The following is a 19784-nucleotide window of genomic DNA, read 5'->3' as shown; positions in this document are numbered from 1 at the left end:
TCTGAAGGTATGTTAAGGTGATCACTGCAGAGAGATTTCCCACGCAGTAGAAACAGAGTCAGTATTTGTGAGAAACACCTCCAGGACACGCTCCACCTGAAACTGAGACCCACAGTGGGTATCTCAACTCTGTACGTAATAAAAATACATCCCTGGTATCTTCCCCCACAGAGAACGGAAGACTCTGCAAGGGGGCCAAACTCTTGCCTGATGTCAGGAGTTCCTGCTTGCTCTGGTTGTTTGTGTAAATGGTCTTTCTGTCTGGCTAAATGGCAGTTACCCCAAGAATGAGGAATCTAGCCCAAGTCCAATCTGTACCAAAGCAGGGTGCTGAGGCTGTCAGGCCCACCTGGTCCCACACTGTCCGGGTTTGCAAAGCACATAACATCGGCAAGTGTGAAGCAGGGAAGCTCCTGCAGCTGCAGCGCTTCCTTGGAGTTCAGAAGGACCGCTGGGAGCCGAGGCATCGGGGGTTGATTCCTAGACGCCCCTTACTTTAAACCAGCCTTACAACGCACAGGAGTCCTCCCCCAGGAATCTGCCATGTTGGGAAATGCTTGGGAAAAACCACTGCTCACTGGGTACCTGCAGGGGATCCGAGCCTGGTGCAGAGGCAGAGATCCCTCCCACGCCCTCCTGCCCGACACCAGCATGAGTGGGTACCTTTCCATTTCAGTGCACCATAAGATGTCCTCTTTCTCATTCATGAAGACGGGGAAATGCTGGTCTTTGCCCTGCTTTATGGAGTTCGACCTAGTAGTAATGGTCCTCACTTTGCTGAACTAGAAGATGAGGAGAGGAAAAGAGAAATGAGTGCTCATCTGCTCCTGCCAGGCGCCTGCCAAGGACCGGTGCATCCAAAGGTGACAAGGCGTGGTCCATCCAGGAGCCGGGGTCAGCTCCGCAGACCCCACTGCCCTGCTCTTCTTCCTACACTGAGGTCACCCGGCCATCCTCAATCCAATCCCACTGGCCAAGGGCTTGACGGACAGCAGCTTGAGCCACTGTCCTTCGTAAGTCTCCTAAGAATTGTTTTTTCCCAGGGGTAGTGACTTACAGGCAAAAGGATGCCAAATTACTCAGGGGCGCAAAGATACCCCTGGGGTGCCAGCAGTCCCAGGAGGTTTCTCCAGAGAGAAATGGAGCTTCCACATCACAGGAGAAGCTCTGCTCTGAAGGCTCGTGCAATAGGTCCTGGCTCAATCATTCAAAAGCCGTACGAGACGCAAGGACCTTGGCAAAGACGTCTTAGTGTCTGCCTCCCACAGGGCCAGCGGGCGAGCTCAGCAAGGAAGGGCTGCAGGCAGCAAGGATTCCTGACCTCTCCCCGTGCCCTCCAGGCTTTCTCCCGGACCCTCCCGCTCTGGCCAACTGCATGCACAGCCCCCTCAGTTGCATCCTCTGCAGGCAGGACACAGCCCTGGTGCTGCCCCAGCTCATCCTGCCCTTCTCCTCACCCCCAGCAGAGGGCTTTGACGCTGGGGCTAACCTTGGCTATTCTGCCGTGCTCCAGACACTCCTGCAGCTCCAGCTTATCATTCACAGTGGATGCCAACGGCCTAGGAGGCAGAAGAGAGAGAGTAACAACAGAAACCAGGACAATGGCAGGGATGCACCCAGGGCCCTGACCCAGCAGCCATCTGACTCACATGGGGAAATTAAAGAGGACCCCGTCACCCACGTGCCTTGTAACCCCCTTCAAACTCCCCAAAACACATGCAACACACACTGCAGCCACTCACAGACGCAAGTCCACCAAGCATTAATCCTTAAAGGTAAATTCAAAAGTGGTCTCAAACTACAAATAAACAGACAACGCCTGCCCAGACGAGGAAAAGCCCAATTATTTTTAAACCTGTTACTTAAAAACAGACTGAGTCTTAAAAGTACCCATCACAAAGCAAGCTTTGGCATGACAGAATGTTCTGTATTTCGACTACGGTGATGGTTACATGGGTCTGTACACTGGATGAAATTCATCAAACTGTACACCTTAAATGTACAGTTAACTAGACAAATTCTGCACAGTCCCCAGAAGACTAAAATTTTGTGACACACAACGTGTCACTTCTCAGAAGGCAGACCAGACCACTAAATATCACCTTCGCTGCTGGCCTTTTCTGACATTTAGGATTACTTAATAAAGGTTTCACATAGCGGTCCACCATCTCTGCATGGGAATCACCCCAGGACCCATGGTCAAATTGCGCCTCCAGACTCCTCCCTGTTTATGCGCATATACACTCTACTTGGTCCCTCGCGGTACCTCTGCTCCTCCTGGAAGCTCAGAGTTCTAGAATTTTAGAGTTGGAAGAAGCATGTAGGAACGATCCCCCCAAGGTCTGTCAGGGTACACTGAGTTACTGGCGCCATAAAAATACTGGACTACATAAGCCAGTCCACTTTTCCAATACGCAGACATCCATCCTGGGAACATTAGGGAGACACTGAGACAGTTTTCAGGTCAGCTTCCCACTGACCCATCTCCCTCCCAGCAACAAGCCCTCGCAAAAGACGGCAGCTTTGCCAAACGGGTATGAGACTGGGGAAGTTCCTAAAACTTCATGCTATTGGCAGAGAGGCAGATTAGATGACTGAGGCCAGGTTAAATGATGTTCCCAATTTATAGGTATACCAAGAAGGCTTAAAATCCACACTCAAAACATGGTGCAAAATATTTCTTTCCATAATAGATATCTAGATTGGGTGGATCTCCCTCTGCTTTTGAACCACTAACTCTCAACCAGAATTCCTTTCTCCACGTCGGCCTTTTTATAGTACGATTATTACGCTGAAGAAATGAAATTTTCTTCATTCCTGGACATTAAAATCTCTGTGTAACCTAAACGAAGAGCATCCTTCCAGAAAAGGACTTGAAGCCAACAAAGTGTGTGGATAATAAGTGGAGCAGGGCCCTCTAAGCTGCAAGGTGCCTGCCGCTTCGAGATTCTCTCTCCTGGAGCCGGACGTGGCCCAGCTGTGGGCACCACTCTCCTTCCCATCCCCAAACACATCCTCCACAGCTTTACCTCAGGGGACTAGGGACCAGCTGACTCTAGACACATCACCAACGTAGGAGAACCAACCATATAACTCAGCAGCACGATGAGTCCTCTTCTGTGTCAAGAGTGTGCTTTTTAAAGGTCCCATTTGGGACCACTAGTCCTTGGTTTCTCAGGCAAGTATTTTCTACACCTGATTCCCCTTCTTCCTCAAGGAAAAGGAAACAAAGAAGAACACGGCAGAGCAGCAAGCTGGTCAGCAGGGGAGGCTGGCCCCCTCCTCGGGCCGTCATCCTGCCTGCAGACACCCACCCGCGGCCACCTGGGCACGGAGCTCTCACCAACCTGTTCATACCAGGAAGGTTCCCCCAGAAGTAGCGGGCCCTGTGTGCAGCTGACACTTCTTTGGCATCAATCATCACAGGGTTGGACTATAAAACAGGAGAGAGGTTAAAGATGAGTGAGAGAGAAGTGTAAGAGTGCCAGGAAATTTGCTAGTTTAGAGCCTCAAAGGCTCTTACTTCTCTCTCAAGAGGCCACACTGGGAGAGCCTGAAGCCCCCGGGAAAAGCTGGAATTAAACCCAGCTACGTTCCACATGCTCCCACTGGAACAGTCCAGACCCGCACAGTCCACACTGCGATGATGGAAACGTTCTACCTGCACTGTTCCACGTAGTGGCCACTAGCCCACCAGCTGCAGATGGCGGAGTACTTGAGAGGAGGCTGGTGTGACTGAGGAATTTTAATGTCAGTTTAAATACCACACATGGCAGATGCCCACCACACTGGACCACACAGCTCCGGCTTACCCGGAGGCTTTGAGAAAGAAAGTTCCAGCGAGTGTGGGTGTGTTCACTGTAGTACGTCCACATTATGAGCCAAACACACCAGCTTGAGGTGTTTGTCCCTAAGACTTGGGAGCACAGGCTCAGGCTCCCAGACTGCCCGCCCCGAGAAGGACTCTGGCTGCAGAAACCCTCTGTGCACAGCCCAAACCAGGCTCAGCCAAGTTGGGACCCACATAATGGGAAACAGAAACTGAGATAAGGGGCTTCCCTGGTGGCGCCAGTGGTTGAGAATCTGCCTGCCAATGCAGGGGACACGGGTTCGAGCCCTGGTCTGGGAAGATCCCACATGCCGCAGAGCAACTGGGCCCGTGAGCCACAACTACTGAGCCTGCGCGTCTGGAGCCTGTGCTCCGCAAGAAGAGAGGCCGCGATAGTGAGAGGCCCGCGCACCGCGATGAAGAGTGGCCCCCGCTTGCCACAACTAGAGAAAGCCCTCGCACAGAATCGAAGACCCAACACAGCCATAAATAAATAAAATAAAAATTAAAAAAAAAAAAAAAAAAAAAAAAAAGAAACTGAGATAAGCTGTGTTTTCTTCCCAGGTGCCATAAAGCATCCGTCACGGTGCCAGGGAGCGAGGACAAGCCATTCTGGTTGGGAAAATTGATTCTGGTATCTCAAAGGTTCCCCCAGGGAAACACCACACGGACCCCCGAGCCCAGGAGTCTGGCACTCCACCCTGTTTACAACAGTCAGGTCCTCCAAGTGCTGAGGCCCACACCCACACACCACCTCTTACAGTGAGACCACGGGTTCTGTCCGAGGTGGGCTTCCTCCCTGTCTACTTGGGAAGCCCAGAGCTTCCCAAACGGACCCCTTGCAAAGCGGAAGTCACCAGTCCCCAGCTCCACAATGCAGATGAGACAGGGATAAAGCAGCAGTCCAAGGTAGAAGCCATTAGTGAGCTGGCCAAACCAAGGGTGCTGGCTATACCTCGAGAAATCGTGAGATGTCCCTCTTGTCACTAACGCCCATGGCCACCACATTCTCAAAGAGCCAGAAGAAGGGGCGATCATCTCCCTCCTTGGGCCGCGCATCATGCAGGAGGCGGTAGAACTCAAAGAAGAGCCGGCCAGTGCCCTCTGAGAGGTCGGAAGAGAAAGCCATCAGCTGGGGCTGTCTGCAGGAGACAGTGGTGTGGCCCGGGCACGGGGAGGGCAGGGGAGGACAGGGTCGTTTGGGAGTAGCCGTCCCAGGGCAGAAATATCCAAGTAGGAAACTGACGTGAGGAAGCACCAGCTCAGAAGGCGGAGGGGTGAGTGCAGCACCTACCGTAGAGTCCCTTGCGGGCAGGGTTGACGATGGAGAGATCATTGCAGGGACTGCCCCCAATCACCAGATCGAACGGGCCCCACTCCTGGATCTGGGAGGATAAAGGTAATGTGATGGGCCTGATGTCCGGGGACAGAGGCAGAAAGGGAGAGAGAAATGATCTGTGAATTTGGCAAAAAAGTACTTTGGCATGGGAGAGAAGAGACCCGGCTGCTTTGTATGCTCTCTACATACGCACATACATTCATACACACACACACGCGCACACACAGTGCAGCCACGGGCAAGTCACTGAGGCTCTCTGGGCTGTTTCCTAAATAATAAAGGGAAAGGGCTGAACTGGACAATCTCTGAGGCCAATGGGGAAACCAGTGTGCCCCCAGCAGGAAAAGCAGCCACTCAGGGGGGACAGCGGTCCAGGCTGGGCAGCTGAATGAAAGGTACTCTGTGCTCTGCGCACCTTGGGCAGGTGTCTGGACCATCTGAACCCCTCCATATGCCCTTCAGGATGCCTGAGGGCCTGTAGTTCGAGGTCGACATGGATAACTGGAAAAGCAAGGGGCCACTCAGGCAGGATCCCGCCAGATCCCCCCCTCCCCAAAATGGAGGCTGGCGAACCTTTGCCAGCAGTACTGGGATGGGAACCTCACTGCAACCCACAGCGCTCCACTCAAGAGGGCCCGGAAACCAGCCAGGCCTAAGAAGCCTGGCCCCCAACTCCCATTGGAATCTGCCCCGATCCTCTAGAGACAAGGAGGGAAATGGAAGAGAAGAAGGGAGAGAGATCAACGGGGGAGGGGGGAGAAAGGAAAAGAGCAAATGGACAAAATGAGAGGAGTTGGCGCTGTCCCCGGAGCTAAGTGACGTAGAGAAGGTGGGCGGGGCCGTGGCGGCACTGACATACATGCTTCTGCGTGACGCTGCGGACGTCCCCGACGTACATGATCTTCCCTTGGTGCCGCACCATGCCCACTGTGATGGAGTCCTCGCACACCTCGGAAGCGATGTAGCGATCCACCTGAATGCCCAAGTCCTTCAGCACCAGAAGCCCTGTGCCAGCCAGCAAAACGCACCGTCACTGGGTCACCTCCCTGGCACCCCAGTCTTTGCAGGGGGTCCCTTGGGCCAGCCGGACACATGGGTCAAAGGCAGGCCCAAGCCCTACCCTGCCCTGAAAGCTGCAGGAGACTTCTGGATCAAACTGGAGTATCAGTAACAAGGACATCGGATAGGTTGTTACATCGAGGCTCTTTCACGCCTAATTTGATCTACTCAGAAAACAGTCAAGACAGGACAGCAGGGGGTTTCTGGAACCAGGGACAACAACAGGTGACTTCTGGGTGGGCTTTGCTGTTTCTGTATCTTGCATACACTGGTCCTTCCTCAGCCCTTCTATCACCTCCTGCCGTAAAATTCAACCATCCGTCAAGACTCAAGGTAAATGCCACCTACTCTAGAAAGGTTTCACTGATGCCCACCCCACCCTACAGCCCCCAGGATGGCCCCCCCTCCTCTGTAAGCCCCAGCACCTTCTGAGGTGGCACCTCCTCCACCTCAGAGCAGCTCGCATGCCTAAGCCAGCCCTTCTCTTGGGTTGCAAATGTCTTCAAGACAGAGTGGGCGGTCTCAGTCAGTGTGTTTCCTCCTGAACTGACTACTCACACTTCCTGACCATGGCCCTTCCACAAAGGCTTGCTGAATTGAGGCAAGGAAACAGAACAGGCCCTGTGTCAGGAGACACAGCACCATTCCCACTGCTCCCAAAAGACCTCCCCACAAGGAGCCTGCACGGCCTCTTGGAGTGTGACGTGGCTTAAGAAGGCTTCAAGGTTCTAGCCTGGGAAACCAAAGCTGTACATTAACTCCTTTAGGTTCACATGACATCAGCACTGAGCTGGGAACAGAAGACAGACATCTGGCCCAGGTGCCTTCCCCACCCTCTGGCCAAGGTCTCTGGGCCCAGCCTGCCCATCTATCTCCCTTTGGTCCCATGAAGACAAGTTCTGAGGAGCACTATTTGGTTCCTAAGGACTGAAAAGCCTCAGCCTTGGGGCAGGGGTGAGGGGTGTATATGAGTATTCATGTCAAGAACCACATGAAATTAAAAACAGTGGCTAGGGGCTTCCCTGGTGGCGCAGTGGTTGAGAGTCTGCCTGCCAATGCAGGGGACACGGGTTCGAGCCCTGGTCTGGGAAGATCCCACATGCCGCGGAGCAACTGGGCCCGTGAGCCACAACTACTGAGCCTGCGCGTCTGGAGCCTGTGCTCCGCAATGGGAGAGGCCGCGATAGTGAGAGGCCCACGCACTGCGATGAAGAGTGGCCCCCACTTGCCGCAACTAGAGAAAGCCCTCGCACAGAAACGAAGACCCAACGCAGCCAAAAATAAATAAATAAAGAAGCTTTCATTAAAAAAAAAAACAACAAAAAACAGTGGCTACACGGTGACCCAGTATTCCCTAAAAGTTAATGGTTTGAGTATATAAAGATGCACGTACGAGGATGCTTGTCACAGCTCACAGCGGTGGGGAAAAAAGTAAACAACCAAATAGGGGGTTCATTAAATAAATTATGGTAGTTTCCCTCCAGGGAACCTATGTAGCATTTATAAATAATGTAGTTCTATACTGGTTGACATGAAAAACCAGTCATGATATCATAAATGAAAAGGCACGTTACCACACATTTTACTATTTACTATGCATTTTACTATCCTTTTGTTTTATTTATCTATCTACGTATGATTATATAAACACACACATGCACAGAAAAAAAATTCTGAAATCTAAAAACGTAAAAGGACATATACCAAAACACTAATCATAGGATTACGGGCGATTTAAATATTCTTTAAACTCTCTTGTTTAGAGTTTGTTTTTCACTGCGACTTATAATCAAAGCACGACAGGGCTGCCTGTGATTTTGCTTTGGTCGCCAAGTCTGTCCTTTGAGGTTCTGTGAAAATCTTCGATAGTCTCTGACCAGTGATCGCTCTATCCTCTGCTGGAGCGCCTCCCTCCCACTGCCCCCGTTCCCGTCCCCCGACCCCAGCCTCGCGCCCCCACTAAGGGAATGCCCACCAAACATGCTGGTTTACCAATTACTTTTACTTTTCATTGAACACAAAAGTTTCCTCCTTATGGCAATATTTTAACAGTTGTAATGTTAACTGTCACTCTGTTTTGCCAAAGTTACGCACACACAGTCCCCTGAGCCCAGCTCCCACGTCCCAGGACGAAGATGCCAATGACTCTCACCTGTAGCGATTCCATCAAACAGGGACAGCACGCGGATGGGCTTCCTCTTCTCAGCTGGGACAGGTGGGTACACCTTCGGAGGGTCCTAGGCGGCCAGCACAACAGGCCAGGTGAGTGTCCAGGAGTGTCCTACAGACCCGCACGCGGGGCTGGCCTCCCGGCCAACTGTGAGCACTTGGGATTTCCAGACCTGCACAGCCCGCTCGCAGCTCAGGCCCCGCTGCCCAGCGCCCAGGCCCCCGACCAACCGAAGCGCTCTCACTCTGGTGGAGTCTGCCCTCTGGCTTTGGCAGGCGGGGGGTGAGAAGAGCCACCCTTGGCCCAGCACTCACGAATTCCTGGTCGTGGTTATTGGCGAAGAACATCTGGAGCCGAGAGGGCCAGTCTTCTCGCCGCCGCAGCAGCCCATAGGTGCCCTTGTGCCCGCACATGTAGCAGTTCCAGGGGTCTTCCTTAATGGCCGCCTGCGCAGCTCCCGGCCCCACCAAGAGATCCACACACTCAACGCAAAAGCACCTGGAATGAAGCCCAGTGGAGCGGAGGGGACTCTCACCCCAAGGCCAGTCCCGGATGGAGTGTGGCCGCAGTGCAGGGCAAAGAGGGAGGGTCACTACGCGTGGGGGCGGGGCCTCACCTGCAGCAATTGTTGTTCCCGCACATGAGCACCTCGCGCCCCCCGCAGCAGATGGTGCAGTAGGACTGATAGCCGTCATCATCATACTGGTATGCGCACTCCAGGAAGCAGTTCTAGGGAGAACGGCGGAGGCTCAGAGACCACCGGGCAGCACCCAGGCCAGCCAGGGCGAAGGCAGGCTATGAACCCAGCCTCCGGGCTTTGGCCTTGAAACCTCGACACACAGCCCTGGAGACACGACCCCACCACCCCTCCAGCCAGGGTCCAGCCCAGACCACAGATCTGGGAAGGGGACACCATGTCTCCCCACTGCAGTGGACAAACCAAGGAGAGGCACGTGGGAAGGCCTGGAAAAGAAGGCCCGCACCGCCTTGTGGTCCCCCGCACCCAGGGCACAGTGACCCACCCATCAGCCTGTCCACGCCCACTTCACACTAGTGACTGTGACATTGTGAGCCCACATCTGGGGACGTGAATGGGGCTTTAGAGGGGGCAAGGATCTCTCGGAGGAAAAGCAACAGCAAGTCAAACGCTTGAAACCCAAGGGTCCATTTTATCAGGACTCTGCTTCAAGAGCAAACCTCGGAGTCACCTCCACAGCTAGCTACCCCAGGTGCCTACAGCCCAGAGGCCAGGAGGTGTGGTCAGCCAGGGGCCTCGTCTCTGCTGGGTGTGCCCCTACCTTGCAGTTTTGGCACATTCCTCCGATGAAAAGAGGGTGTTCCAGGGTGACGTTGAGGCTTCCACAAGAGATGCAAATGTCTGGAAAGCAGAGAAAGCAGAGTGAATGTCACAGAAGGGCCCCCTCCCCCCTTGGGCCAAAGCCCGGCTCCAGAAAAGCTATAACAAGGGGCATGCTGGAGCAGTAGCCAGAAAAGAAGGCAGGAAAGAGTCTGGAAGCGGCCCCATGGAACAGGGAGGCAAGGCAGTGTGGCCCCAATCTCAGGAGCCCACGCATCTCCCTGAGCAGCAATGCCGCCTTCCAGGAAAGGCATGGTACGAGGGTAAGAACCCACTTGTGAGAACGGGGCCTGACCCTGGGTTACTCTGGAGATGTCCTTGGGCAGTCAGTCCTTAAGGCCTGGGCCCCTGCCCTCATCCTTCCTGGCCCTGAGGGCCCCGAGCTGGACACACTATCACTGGGCCAAGGGAGACAGACATGGGATGCGCTAATGACCCCCAGATGAGAGAAGGTGAGGAAAGGTAAAAGGGCAAGTTCAGATCCAAGAGAGGCCACCCTTCTCTGACCCACTGGAGTGTCCCAAACCCTAATGACCAGTCCCCACCACCGATAGGAAAGATCGTGGCACCAGAAAATAGATGTGTGTGTCAAGCAGGCTGGAGGTGGTGGGACATGCAGGACACATCCTGTCACCAAGTACTGATGTCCCACGGCATCGTACCTTTCTCGGTACCTATAGTACTCTGTGCCGGCCACCACCTTAGGGCCCAAGTGGAACAGACAATTGACTTCCCAGGGCCAAGGCCCAGCTGCCCCCTCAGGACTCACCCTCGATGTTCCGGCACTTCTGCCGCACCTCGTACACCAGCCGCTCTGCAGAGGGGAGGAGAGCCCGGCGTCAGAGGAGGCCTCGGGGGTCACGCCCACTCCTCTGAACGCCGGCCTCACCCTGCCGCTCTCTCCAGAGCCAGGCCAACTACCTCTTGTGCGTTCATCAATTATCTCCTTGACCTTGGGCTTTTCAGTTGTGCTCTTTCGGGGCTTTTTGGCTGGTGGGGGCGGTGCATAGGCAGCTGCCTCGGGTTCAACCCACATGTCTGTGTAAACTTCTTTGTAGGGGTTCTTCTCCTCTGGATCGGGAAAGCACGTGATGAGGTCACGGTTACTGGCTGACGAGGAATCCCAGCTCTCTCCCCCTGGACCATCTACCTACAACGGGGTGTAGCAGGGTGCGGCCCGGTGCCCAGCCTGTCCCTAGCTCCCAAGTCTCCAGTGCCAGCAAGCCAAGGGGGAGCAGCTTGTTCAAAGTCCCAGACTGGCACTGCCCCTACCTGGCCCCAGGGAGAGGGAGACGGCGGCCATTCCCACTGCGAAGCTTGATGGAGGAGGCCTTGACGGCCCTACCTAAGCACGGCTTTCCTAGCCTGGGTGCGGAGCTGCTGGTGCACCTGCGTTTACCTTCTGGGGGCTCCAGGCCCTTGGGGCCAGAGGGCTGGAACCCTCCCAGGGCCCACTCGATCATCTGTTTGTTCTGCACCTCCACGGCCTTGGCAGTGTCGCTCTCGTCGTTGTCGTGGCACATCGGGAACAGCTTCCCCGCTCGGCTGCTGGCCACCTGGAGGGCAACACGTGTGGGGAGAGTAGCGAAGGTGGGCTCAGGCAAGAGGTGGGAGAAGGTGCAGAAAGGAAACGAGTAAGGAGAAAAGGAGGCCCGAGGGCCTGCCAGGCAGACCCTCTGCCCAGGCCTAACCCCTGTGCTCCAGCTTCCAGACCAACGGTGGTCCCTGCCGCCTGAGCTCCCCCTGCTGAGTCCCTCGGAGGGGCACTGACCTGCAGTACTTCGTAGATGGCCTTGCGGTACATGGGCTGCTTGTTGTAGGTGGCCTGGTGGAAGGCGCTGCAGAAGGAGCTCAGCGGCATCAGCTTCTCCACACACACCTGAAGGCACAACCCGCCCTCGTTTGCTCCTCCTTCCACACTCACCGAGCGCCCACCACTTGCCCGGTGTGGTCAGGGGTGGGGGCATTAGGGCCCGGCCTCCGTCCTCAAGAGGACCGGATGCACCAGTAAATAATTCCATGACGTCAAGGAGGAGTCCAAGCCCCGGTGTCGGGGAGGACCTGAATGCAGGTGGAAGGGAATTCTGGGTACAGGGTTCCTGGAAGGCATCCGACTCTTGGAGTGCAACCTAATTATCTCAAGGGCTTCCTCCAATCACACATATACAGAGTGGGGACGAGCAGAGCCCCCTCCTACCATCCCAATTCCAAACCACGCCCCCAGCTAAAACCAGAGGCCCTGGGACCAAGACCCCTTCCTCCCCGCCCGCCCCTGCCAGGCAACCGCCAAACCCCATGACTCACCACTGAGAACTTGCCATCTCCGAACCACATGACCCAACGGGTGCCTTCTGCTGCTCGGCTCCGGCCCGTCATCCACCAAGACACAATGCGGCCTGGCCACCAGGAGAAGCCCCGCAGTTTCCCCCACACCAGCTCCCCAATGCCAAAGCCCCGGCCGTCCTGGAGCCCCAAGGAGCAGAAGTCATTACATGGTGGTCACGAGGCCCTGCCACCCTGATTCCCCCCAAAGCAACCCCAGCCCTGGGCATCTGAGGGTCAGGACAGCCAGGAGGGAGCGCCATCTGAATGGACAGAGCGAGACTGGAGAGACAAAGAGGCCTGGGGTCGGGTAGAGAGAGCAGGACGGGAGGAGCTGGACGAGGCAGGTGAAGCCAGCCGCTCACCTCGTACTCCGGTTCATCATCAGCTGCTTTGGCGGCGTTCTTGTCCCCAGCGTCAGCCCCCACGGGCTCAGGCGTGGTGGCCACAGTGGGGGATGCGGGGTCGGTGGGCTGCTGCACAACAGGAGGACTGGCCTCCTCCACCTTCTGAGACTCGGTGGACCCCTGGTTTTCTTCGACAGCATTCATTACTGCAATCACCTTGGCTTTCTTCTCAGCCTGGGGAAACAAGGAACAGAAGTTACCTTGAGCTGATACTCAAGGGGCTCTTCTCAATCTCTCCACGTTCTGGAGACAGTGACAGAAGGTAAGGGGCTGGAGAGAGGAGTTCTTCCCTCATCAACTCAACCAGCTTGTCACGGAAAACAGAAAGACTTGAAGTTGAGAGGTGAGCTCAGATCACTTGGCTCAATTCCAGCCTTCTCTGCCTCTTAGGAGATCTTCCTCCCTCGTCTAATCTTCCTCAATTGTCAGCATCATCAGTTGCCCATCCTCTGATACAGAAAGGTCAATTCTATTCAGATACTAATCATGCACCTTAGATTAGGCACAGACCTTGGCTCCATCCTCTCCTATCTTACTCCCCGATCTAGAAATGGATCCTCTTGTCCTCTTCTCCACAGTTTTCCTGGGCAATCGACCCCTTCTCTTCCCGGTCTTGGCTTCCAGACCACAATTCTAGTTTTGTTGTGATACGTAACGACGAAATCACTGTTTTGTGTTCAGAGCGCACGGTTCCTTCCCCATCTGCTCAACCACCACGAAAAGCCCCAGAAGAGCTTGCCTGCTCCCGTGCTCACACGCCATCCTGGAGTTCTCAGGATTACATCTAATGTATGTTGTCACCAGATTCTATGCCTTCTTTCTATGTGCACCTTTCAGATCCATAAACACACTTATTCTTTCAACAACTATTTAGGGAGTCCACAGTATAGCCACGCATCCTCTCTGCCATCCCACTGACAAATTAATCCAAACCCAAGTATTCTCCCAATTTGAACAGCCTCCATCCTTTCACCGTCTCACGCTCATCTTTCAGGCTATGACCTGCATGCCCATTCCTTCTCAAAACCTGCTCCAGAATTCCCATCACCCTGCAGAGGAGAATGAAATACCTGATACTTAGCTCTGAGGGCCATTCAACCTAATCTCACCCATCTCACCCCAACAGCTGAATCTAGGACACGTGGCCCTCAAGCTTCAAGGCTCTGCACCCGCTCTCACCACACCAGATTCAAAGGGAAAAAAATCCCATCTTCAACATGAAGCTTTCCCTGAGAGCTTAGAGCTGTGAATACAAACCCACCCTCAAGATTACCTGTAGTAAAAGACCTCTTAGCTGGAAGTCACAGCATTTATATTCCTGTCTTAGCCTTGCAACTAATTAACAGCCGACTTTGGAGCAGTCCCTTGAGTTGCTCCACCTAAAAAGGAGTTTGAACTGAAGGATTTCTGTTAACCTTTTCTGACTGGTTTGAGAAGCTGACATATGTATGTACCAAGAATTCCAAGGACTCTCCAAAGCCTGTCAATGGACCCCCAGGTCCCAGGTTAAGAACAGCTCAATGGTCTACTGTCTCTTAGATTCATTTTATTTTGTTCTATCTTCGAGTCTTTGCCTCCTGGCCACAGACCAAATCTGCTTCTTGTGGCAATTCCTAAAACACAAGGATGGAAGTCCTAGTTCTTTCTCTGACTCAACAAATTCTAAAATGGGATAAAGCATCCTTTGCCCCCAGCCCACAAACAGCTGGGAGAGAGAGCTCTGGGGTGGGGTGGGGTGGGGGTGGGGGTGGAAGAACACAGAGGACCTGCTCCTCCCTCCCAAGCCCCACCCTCACCTGGGGGATTCTGCCCCACCCCTTCCTAAAACCTACCTCCTCCTCACCCACAAGGTGTGCCTAGGTGTGCACTCAACCCTGTGGGGAGAGAGGTTCTCTCTCAGAATTGTCAGCTGCAGCGGTGCTATCCCAGGGCCAGATCTGCTGAGATAAATGCCCTGCCCAGCAGTCTCTGCTCCCTTCCCTCCACCATGCCTCCGTGAACTTCAGGCACGGCCGCTGACCTAGACCAGGGTGCTGCCTTGGCTGGAAGGCAGCACCATTCTGCCCAAAGACCCAGTTTCCAGGGGCAACAGGCCCCCTCAGCCAGAACAAGGTGCGCAGGTGGCAAGAGGCAGCAGTGGGAAAGGATCCACCGCGAGCAGCACTGGGGAGGGTCGGGGCGCGCGCGTCGGGCTCCCCCCGGCCTCCCCCAGTCTAGAAGGCAGTCGTGCCTGACACCACCCTCCTCACTCCCCCTCAGCCCCTTTGTCTCTCTTCTCAACCCCTCCACAGTGAGTTCCTGAACATTATTCTTCCCCCACAACTTCCCCCAGCTTGTCAGACGGTGCTGCTTGATGGCTGTTAAGCGCCCCCAACCCAGTAGGTGCAGGAGAACACGCACCCAGCATGGTTTGGCAGGCAGGGGAGGAAGGGGCCTCCATCGGGACAAGGCCAGCAGGGGTGGGGGAAGGAAGAAGGGGGTGGGTTAGCAGCAGGAGGCAAGAGGAAAGGGGAAGAAGGGGCGAGAGGGTGGCTGGGTGGGGGAGGGGCTCATTAGAATAGACTTGCCTAGGGCAGTGCGCGAGGCCCCTTTTCCACGTTCATGCCAACCCCCCGGACAATAGGAGAAATAAGGGTTAACTCTGGGCTGGGGCTTTCGGGCTAAAGGCTCCCCCACACCTCAGTTCAGAAGGTCCCACCCCAGAGTAGCCAAGAGATTGGGCAGGATCAGGAAGACACCACACCAGCCCCACTACGGCGGCTCGAGGAGGCCACTTGGCCTGGAGTTTGTTCTGCCTGGAGAGCCACTGGTAACTCCACTCTGGTGGAGGCATGGCCTCCCCATCCAGTCCCATCTCCTTGGGCAGCTGTCCCGCCTCCACCTCCCTCTGCGACTCAGGCTGCTTCCCATTCCAAAGGTCAGAGGTCCAGGGACCCACGCGGACCCCGGGCTGTCCCAGGTGCCTCTCCCATCACAGGCCGGCGTCAGGCCACCCCACAGTCCCCTGTCAGGGTCACACTGCTCCCTCCCACGCTGACACCACTTCTTTCTGGCGGCCTGACGGTGGCTCCCAGGAACAGGCAGGAGAGGAAACTGTCCCTCTCAAGAGGCCACAAGCTTGGCACGGCCTGAGGACGGCGTGGTCCACCAGCCAGGAACACAGGTCAGCAAGGAAATGCCAACAACCCCTCTGCCAGCCAGCTCAGCAAAACCGCCGCTGCTAGCCCAACTCCACGGCCGGGGCCTGCCCCCCAGCCTTCGTTGACCACTGCCCCAGGCTCACACCAGGCCTGCTCTGGCTGGCCCCTGAGCCGCCTGGTCCCACCTGAGCGCAGGAAGGAGTGGGGCTTGGCGCTCCTGAGGAGGAAGTGGGTGGGACAGCAGTAACTCAGCATCTCCAGAACTCAGGCCAGGCAGGAGAGCCAGCTCCTGCGGGCCGGGGAGGCAGACTTGACTCTTCTCAAGCCCAGAGGGCTGCAGGCCCAGAGATCCTCCCACCGGCCCCGGCCGCCTCCCCGCCCCCAGTTTCCCCAGGGCTCCATCCAGGAACCTACCCATAAGGCCAGGTGCAGCCCCTCTGTGGTCCGGCTCAGGTGTGAGCCCCAGCCCTGAAGCTCTGTAAGTAGCTGCCCGTCTGGGGGGAGGGGAAGGGGGCGATGGGGCTGGGGGGCGGAGGGGGCCAGAGAGAGGGGGAGGGGGGAGGTGGGGGGGAGGGATTGAACATTTTCTTTGTCTAGAACTCCAGGTCACGTGGGCCCCGCTGGAGTGCCTGGTTGGCTGCGAGCGGGCCGGGGGAGGGGGCCGGCTCTCAGACGCTGGCAGTGGGCCAGCCCCTCTCCTTCGGTCCGAGGGGCGCGGGCCGGCGCTGGGGCCTGGGGGCGCGGCTGGGCCTCCGCCCGTTCCCAGGGCCCCGCCCAGGCCAGGCTGGAGGCGGTGCCCGGCCCCTCCAACCGGCCAGCCTTCCCCGCCCCCTCTCCCCCAACTCCGCCAGAGCCCGGCGCGGAGCCGGGGGGCGAGGTCGGGAGCCCGCGGGCCGCGCGGGGAGGGAAGGAGGAGAACCGGGAGGGAAGGGGCTGCCCTCCAGCTGCGGAGGTAAGGTGCGAGCGCCCAGAGAACCAGGAGCTCAGGCAAAAGGAGAGAGGAGCTTTCGGGCCGTCTGGGAGAGACAGGAGAAAGTTGTTAAAAGTGAGTCTCAGCAGCACAACCAAAAAAAAAAAAAAAAAAAGGAAAAGCTTACAGATGAGCGAAGAGGCCCAGGAAACTGTAGGAAAACTCAGAGCACACAGAGATGGGCAGAAAGCGCCCGTACAAAACTGGGAGCGCTCCAGAACGGGAACTGGGAGCGTTGCGGGGGGTGGTCTCCTCTGCCTTAAACGGCGTGGCGTGAGGAGGTCAGGCTTTGAAAATCACTTCCTGGCCAAGTCCCTGGGTCCCCTAGGTCACTCTGGGTCAGCCTTGGATGTCTCATTTTCCTGTTTGCAAGGTGCGGGGTTGGGGGGGTGGGAAGGAGGAGTTCAGAAGTATAGCAATTCCTTCATTCCCAGGCACAAACATCTGCTGCTCAAGACTGCACTCCTTTGGAGCCTCCAGGTGGAGCCTCCAGGTGCAGCTTCAACCATGTCAAGTTCCCTCCTCCTGAGCAGAGGCCCCTCCCCCCAAGAAGAATATATATGTGTATATATATACATACATATACACACCCTCTCTCCCTCCCTCCCTCCCTCCCTCTCCCTCCCCACATCAAAGAAGCAGACACTGTTGGCCCTGCCCTCAAGGAGCTGACAAATTCAACTAGACTTGGAGAGATTGGAAAAGATCGTTGAAAAGCATCTCTAAAGAGAACTACACCACAAATACCAACCCTGATGGGCCAGGATGGCTTGGAAGCCAAACAAAAATAAGTAGTGTCAATGATAAATGAGGTTAAGGAGGTCAGTGTGGAGCAGAGACTGAACCTGGAGGATGAATCAGATTTGGAATGAGGCTGGATAGGTAGGAAATAAGAGATGTTAGGCTGGATAGGGAGGAAAACACTTGCCCACCTTCACCTCCCACCCCACAATACAACTAAAGCTAAGGGGTGCGGAGAGAGATGTTGATGGATATATCCTATCGCAGTGAAGAATAACCGCAGGTTTTCTTACATGACAGGGTGAATGGGTATTTTGGAAAGATTAGCCTGGGGACCTCCCTGGTGGTCCAGTGGGTAAGACTCCACGCTCCAGTGCAGGGGGCCGGGTTCCATCCTTGGTCGGGGAATTAGATCCCACATGCATGCCACAACTAAGACCTAGTGCAGCCAAAATAAATAAATAAATATTTCTTTAAAAGAAAGAAAGATTAGCCTGGTTTCAGTTTGCAAGATGAATTAAAAGGAAGAGCAGGGGAGCTGAGGGTAAATACCCAGCAGGGCAGGGCTGTTTGGCCAGCCACACTCTCAGAGGATCTGGACTGGGGTTCTGGTTCTACCACTGTGACCTTGGACAAGCCACTTAACTCCAAGAAGTCTTTTTTCACTTGCAAAACAGGAGTGATGACATCTGCCCTCCCAGGCCCCGGAATACCAGCATCACTTAAGGAGATAATGCCCCCAGGTGCCTGGCTTCCAACCACAAGCTGCGGGAACAAACCAGCTGGAACAGGTGCTGGTATAAGGAGGTCAAAAGATGTGCTGTGAAGGAGAGCCTACCTACCATCCCTCCTGGGGCTCAGCACCCTTCTGGGGGCCGTCAGAACAAGCAGGCCCTGAAAAAGGAAGAGGACTCCAAATCAGAGAGAGCCTTCTCCAAATAATACTCAGGGAGTACAAACTTCCTCTCCCAACCCTGACTGAGACCCAGAACCCATACAGCAAAGAGGAGCCATTCCATAAAACACAGGCCCTATTCTGCTCCAAGCCATCTTTCAACCCAATCAAGGTACCTGCTTGGTATAATTTTTCAGGAGATCCCCAAGCAGAGATGAGAAGCCGTGAGTTTATACCTCTTGCCTGCTCCCACCCTTCAAGGAATATAATAAGACTTGCTTGGCTTCTCTCACTGATGCCTCCCCGGCATCCAAGCCCTGTTAACAGGCCACTTTAGACCTCACCCCAGGCCTCCTCTCAAAATGAAGTTTCTGATCTGGCTTGGCCGGCTCTTTTTAAAAACACTATCTCATCTATGACATCTCCTTTTCCATTATTATGTGGCTAAACACCTTAGACTCTACACTCCATGGTCTTGGGACTTCTTCAGTAAGTAATGATGCCTATGCATGCAGTCAGAACTCAAAGAGTCAGAAAGGACCAGGGCCATCAGTTTCACTTTTTCTTGGCCCGCTTAATAAAGTAGCCTTTCCCTCCAGCTGCCAAACTTCCTTATTCTCATTCTTTAAAATTAAGCTCAAATTGGGGGGAGGGGCAACATAAGAGTAGGGGATTAAGAGGTACAAACTACTATGTATAACATAAACTACAGGGATATAGTATACAGCACAGGGAATATAGTCAATATTTTATAACAACTATAAATGGAGTAGTATAATCTTTAAAAATTGTGAATCACTGTGTTGTACACCTGAAACTTATATAATATTGTAAATCAACTATACCTCAATAAAAAAAAATTTGTTTTAGTAAAATTAAGCTCAAATCTTACCTCTTCCACACAGCTCCCAACTTAAGCAAAAAGAAGCCCAATTCAAAGGTGTCCCCTCGCTACTTAGAGCACCACCCCTCTCCTGTAGCTACACAGACAGGTAAGCTTACCCTTTTCTATATTGTAAGTCACTCAGACTGAGATTCTTGTCCTCTTTGTACTTGGTGGGCAGAGAGAGACCTCAACGCAGAAAAGACCCGGAGATCTAGGATAAGAGGTGACTTTAGCAAAAGGTCAGGAAAAAACTAGGGCAGCCTTCTAGGATCCTCAGGTCATATACGTCCTCGACCTTCCAAAGTAACCCTCCCAGGTGGTTACTGGGATAGGTCTTTTGATTAAGATAAAGATAGTCAACCTAAAATAGCAGGGTCATGTAAAGTGAGCCAGGTTCTTGGAAATGTTCTAGAAGTATGTTGAGAGGAGGAACCCCTGGACGAAAAGAAGATCTGGTGGATGTCAAGAGCCTAAAAGAAGCGTTGGAGAGGAAGTATCCAGCATGGTCCAAAAGGGAGGGTGACCTGAAAGAGAGGGCACATTTCCTGTCTGGCAGGCGGATAGCAGTGATCCAGTAGCCCTGATGAAAATACCTCTTAAGGACACCTGACTCTCAGCACTGATCCCGTGTTCATCAAGCAAACTTCTAACTTTAATTACATTTTCCAG

General features: G+C 54.5%; 1 protein-coding gene across 5 annotated transcripts in view; it reads right to left on the bottom strand.

Moving 5' to 3' along the window:
* Positions 1-19784, bottom strand: part of DNMT3A (DNA methyltransferase 3 alpha) — a 106488-nt gene that overhangs the window by 8288 nt on the left and 78416 nt on the right. For 4 of the 5 annotated variants that reach the window (XM_059893475.1, XM_059893474.1, XM_059893476.1 and 1 more), the window contains 16 exons: positions 12442-12657; positions 12059-12217; positions 11526-11633; positions 11154-11310; positions 10676-10825; positions 10524-10568; positions 9696-9775; positions 9014-9126; positions 8712-8895; positions 8380-8464; positions 6028-6173; positions 5124-5214; positions 4785-4933; positions 3348-3433; positions 1490-1559; positions 664-782 (listed from right to left, as the gene is read on the bottom strand). In XM_059893475.1, coding sequence (XP_059749458.1) covers positions 664-782; positions 1490-1559; positions 3348-3433; positions 4785-4933; positions 5124-5214; positions 6028-6173; positions 8380-8464; positions 8712-8895; positions 9014-9126; positions 9696-9775; positions 10524-10568; positions 10676-10825; positions 11154-11310; positions 11526-11633; positions 12059-12217; positions 12442-12657 — 1958 coding nt within the window. Of the gene's footprint in view, positions 1-663; positions 783-1489; positions 1560-3347; positions 3434-4784; positions 4934-5123; positions 5215-6027; positions 6174-8379; positions 8465-8711; positions 8896-9013; positions 9127-9695; positions 9776-10523; positions 10569-10675; positions 10826-11153; positions 11311-11525; positions 11634-12058; positions 12218-12441; positions 12658-16037; positions 16135-19784 lie in introns of those variants that run through there. The other variant, XM_059893478.1, reaches the window with a different exon arrangement.

Source organism: Balaenoptera ricei, chromosome 13 (genome assembly GCF_028023285.1).
Source record: "Balaenoptera ricei isolate mBalRic1 chromosome 13, mBalRic1.hap2, whole genome shotgun sequence".
NCBI lineage: Eukaryota > Metazoa > Chordata > Mammalia > Artiodactyla > Balaenopteridae > Balaenoptera > Balaenoptera ricei.
This window is presented reverse-complemented; position numbering and strand designations above follow the sequence as displayed.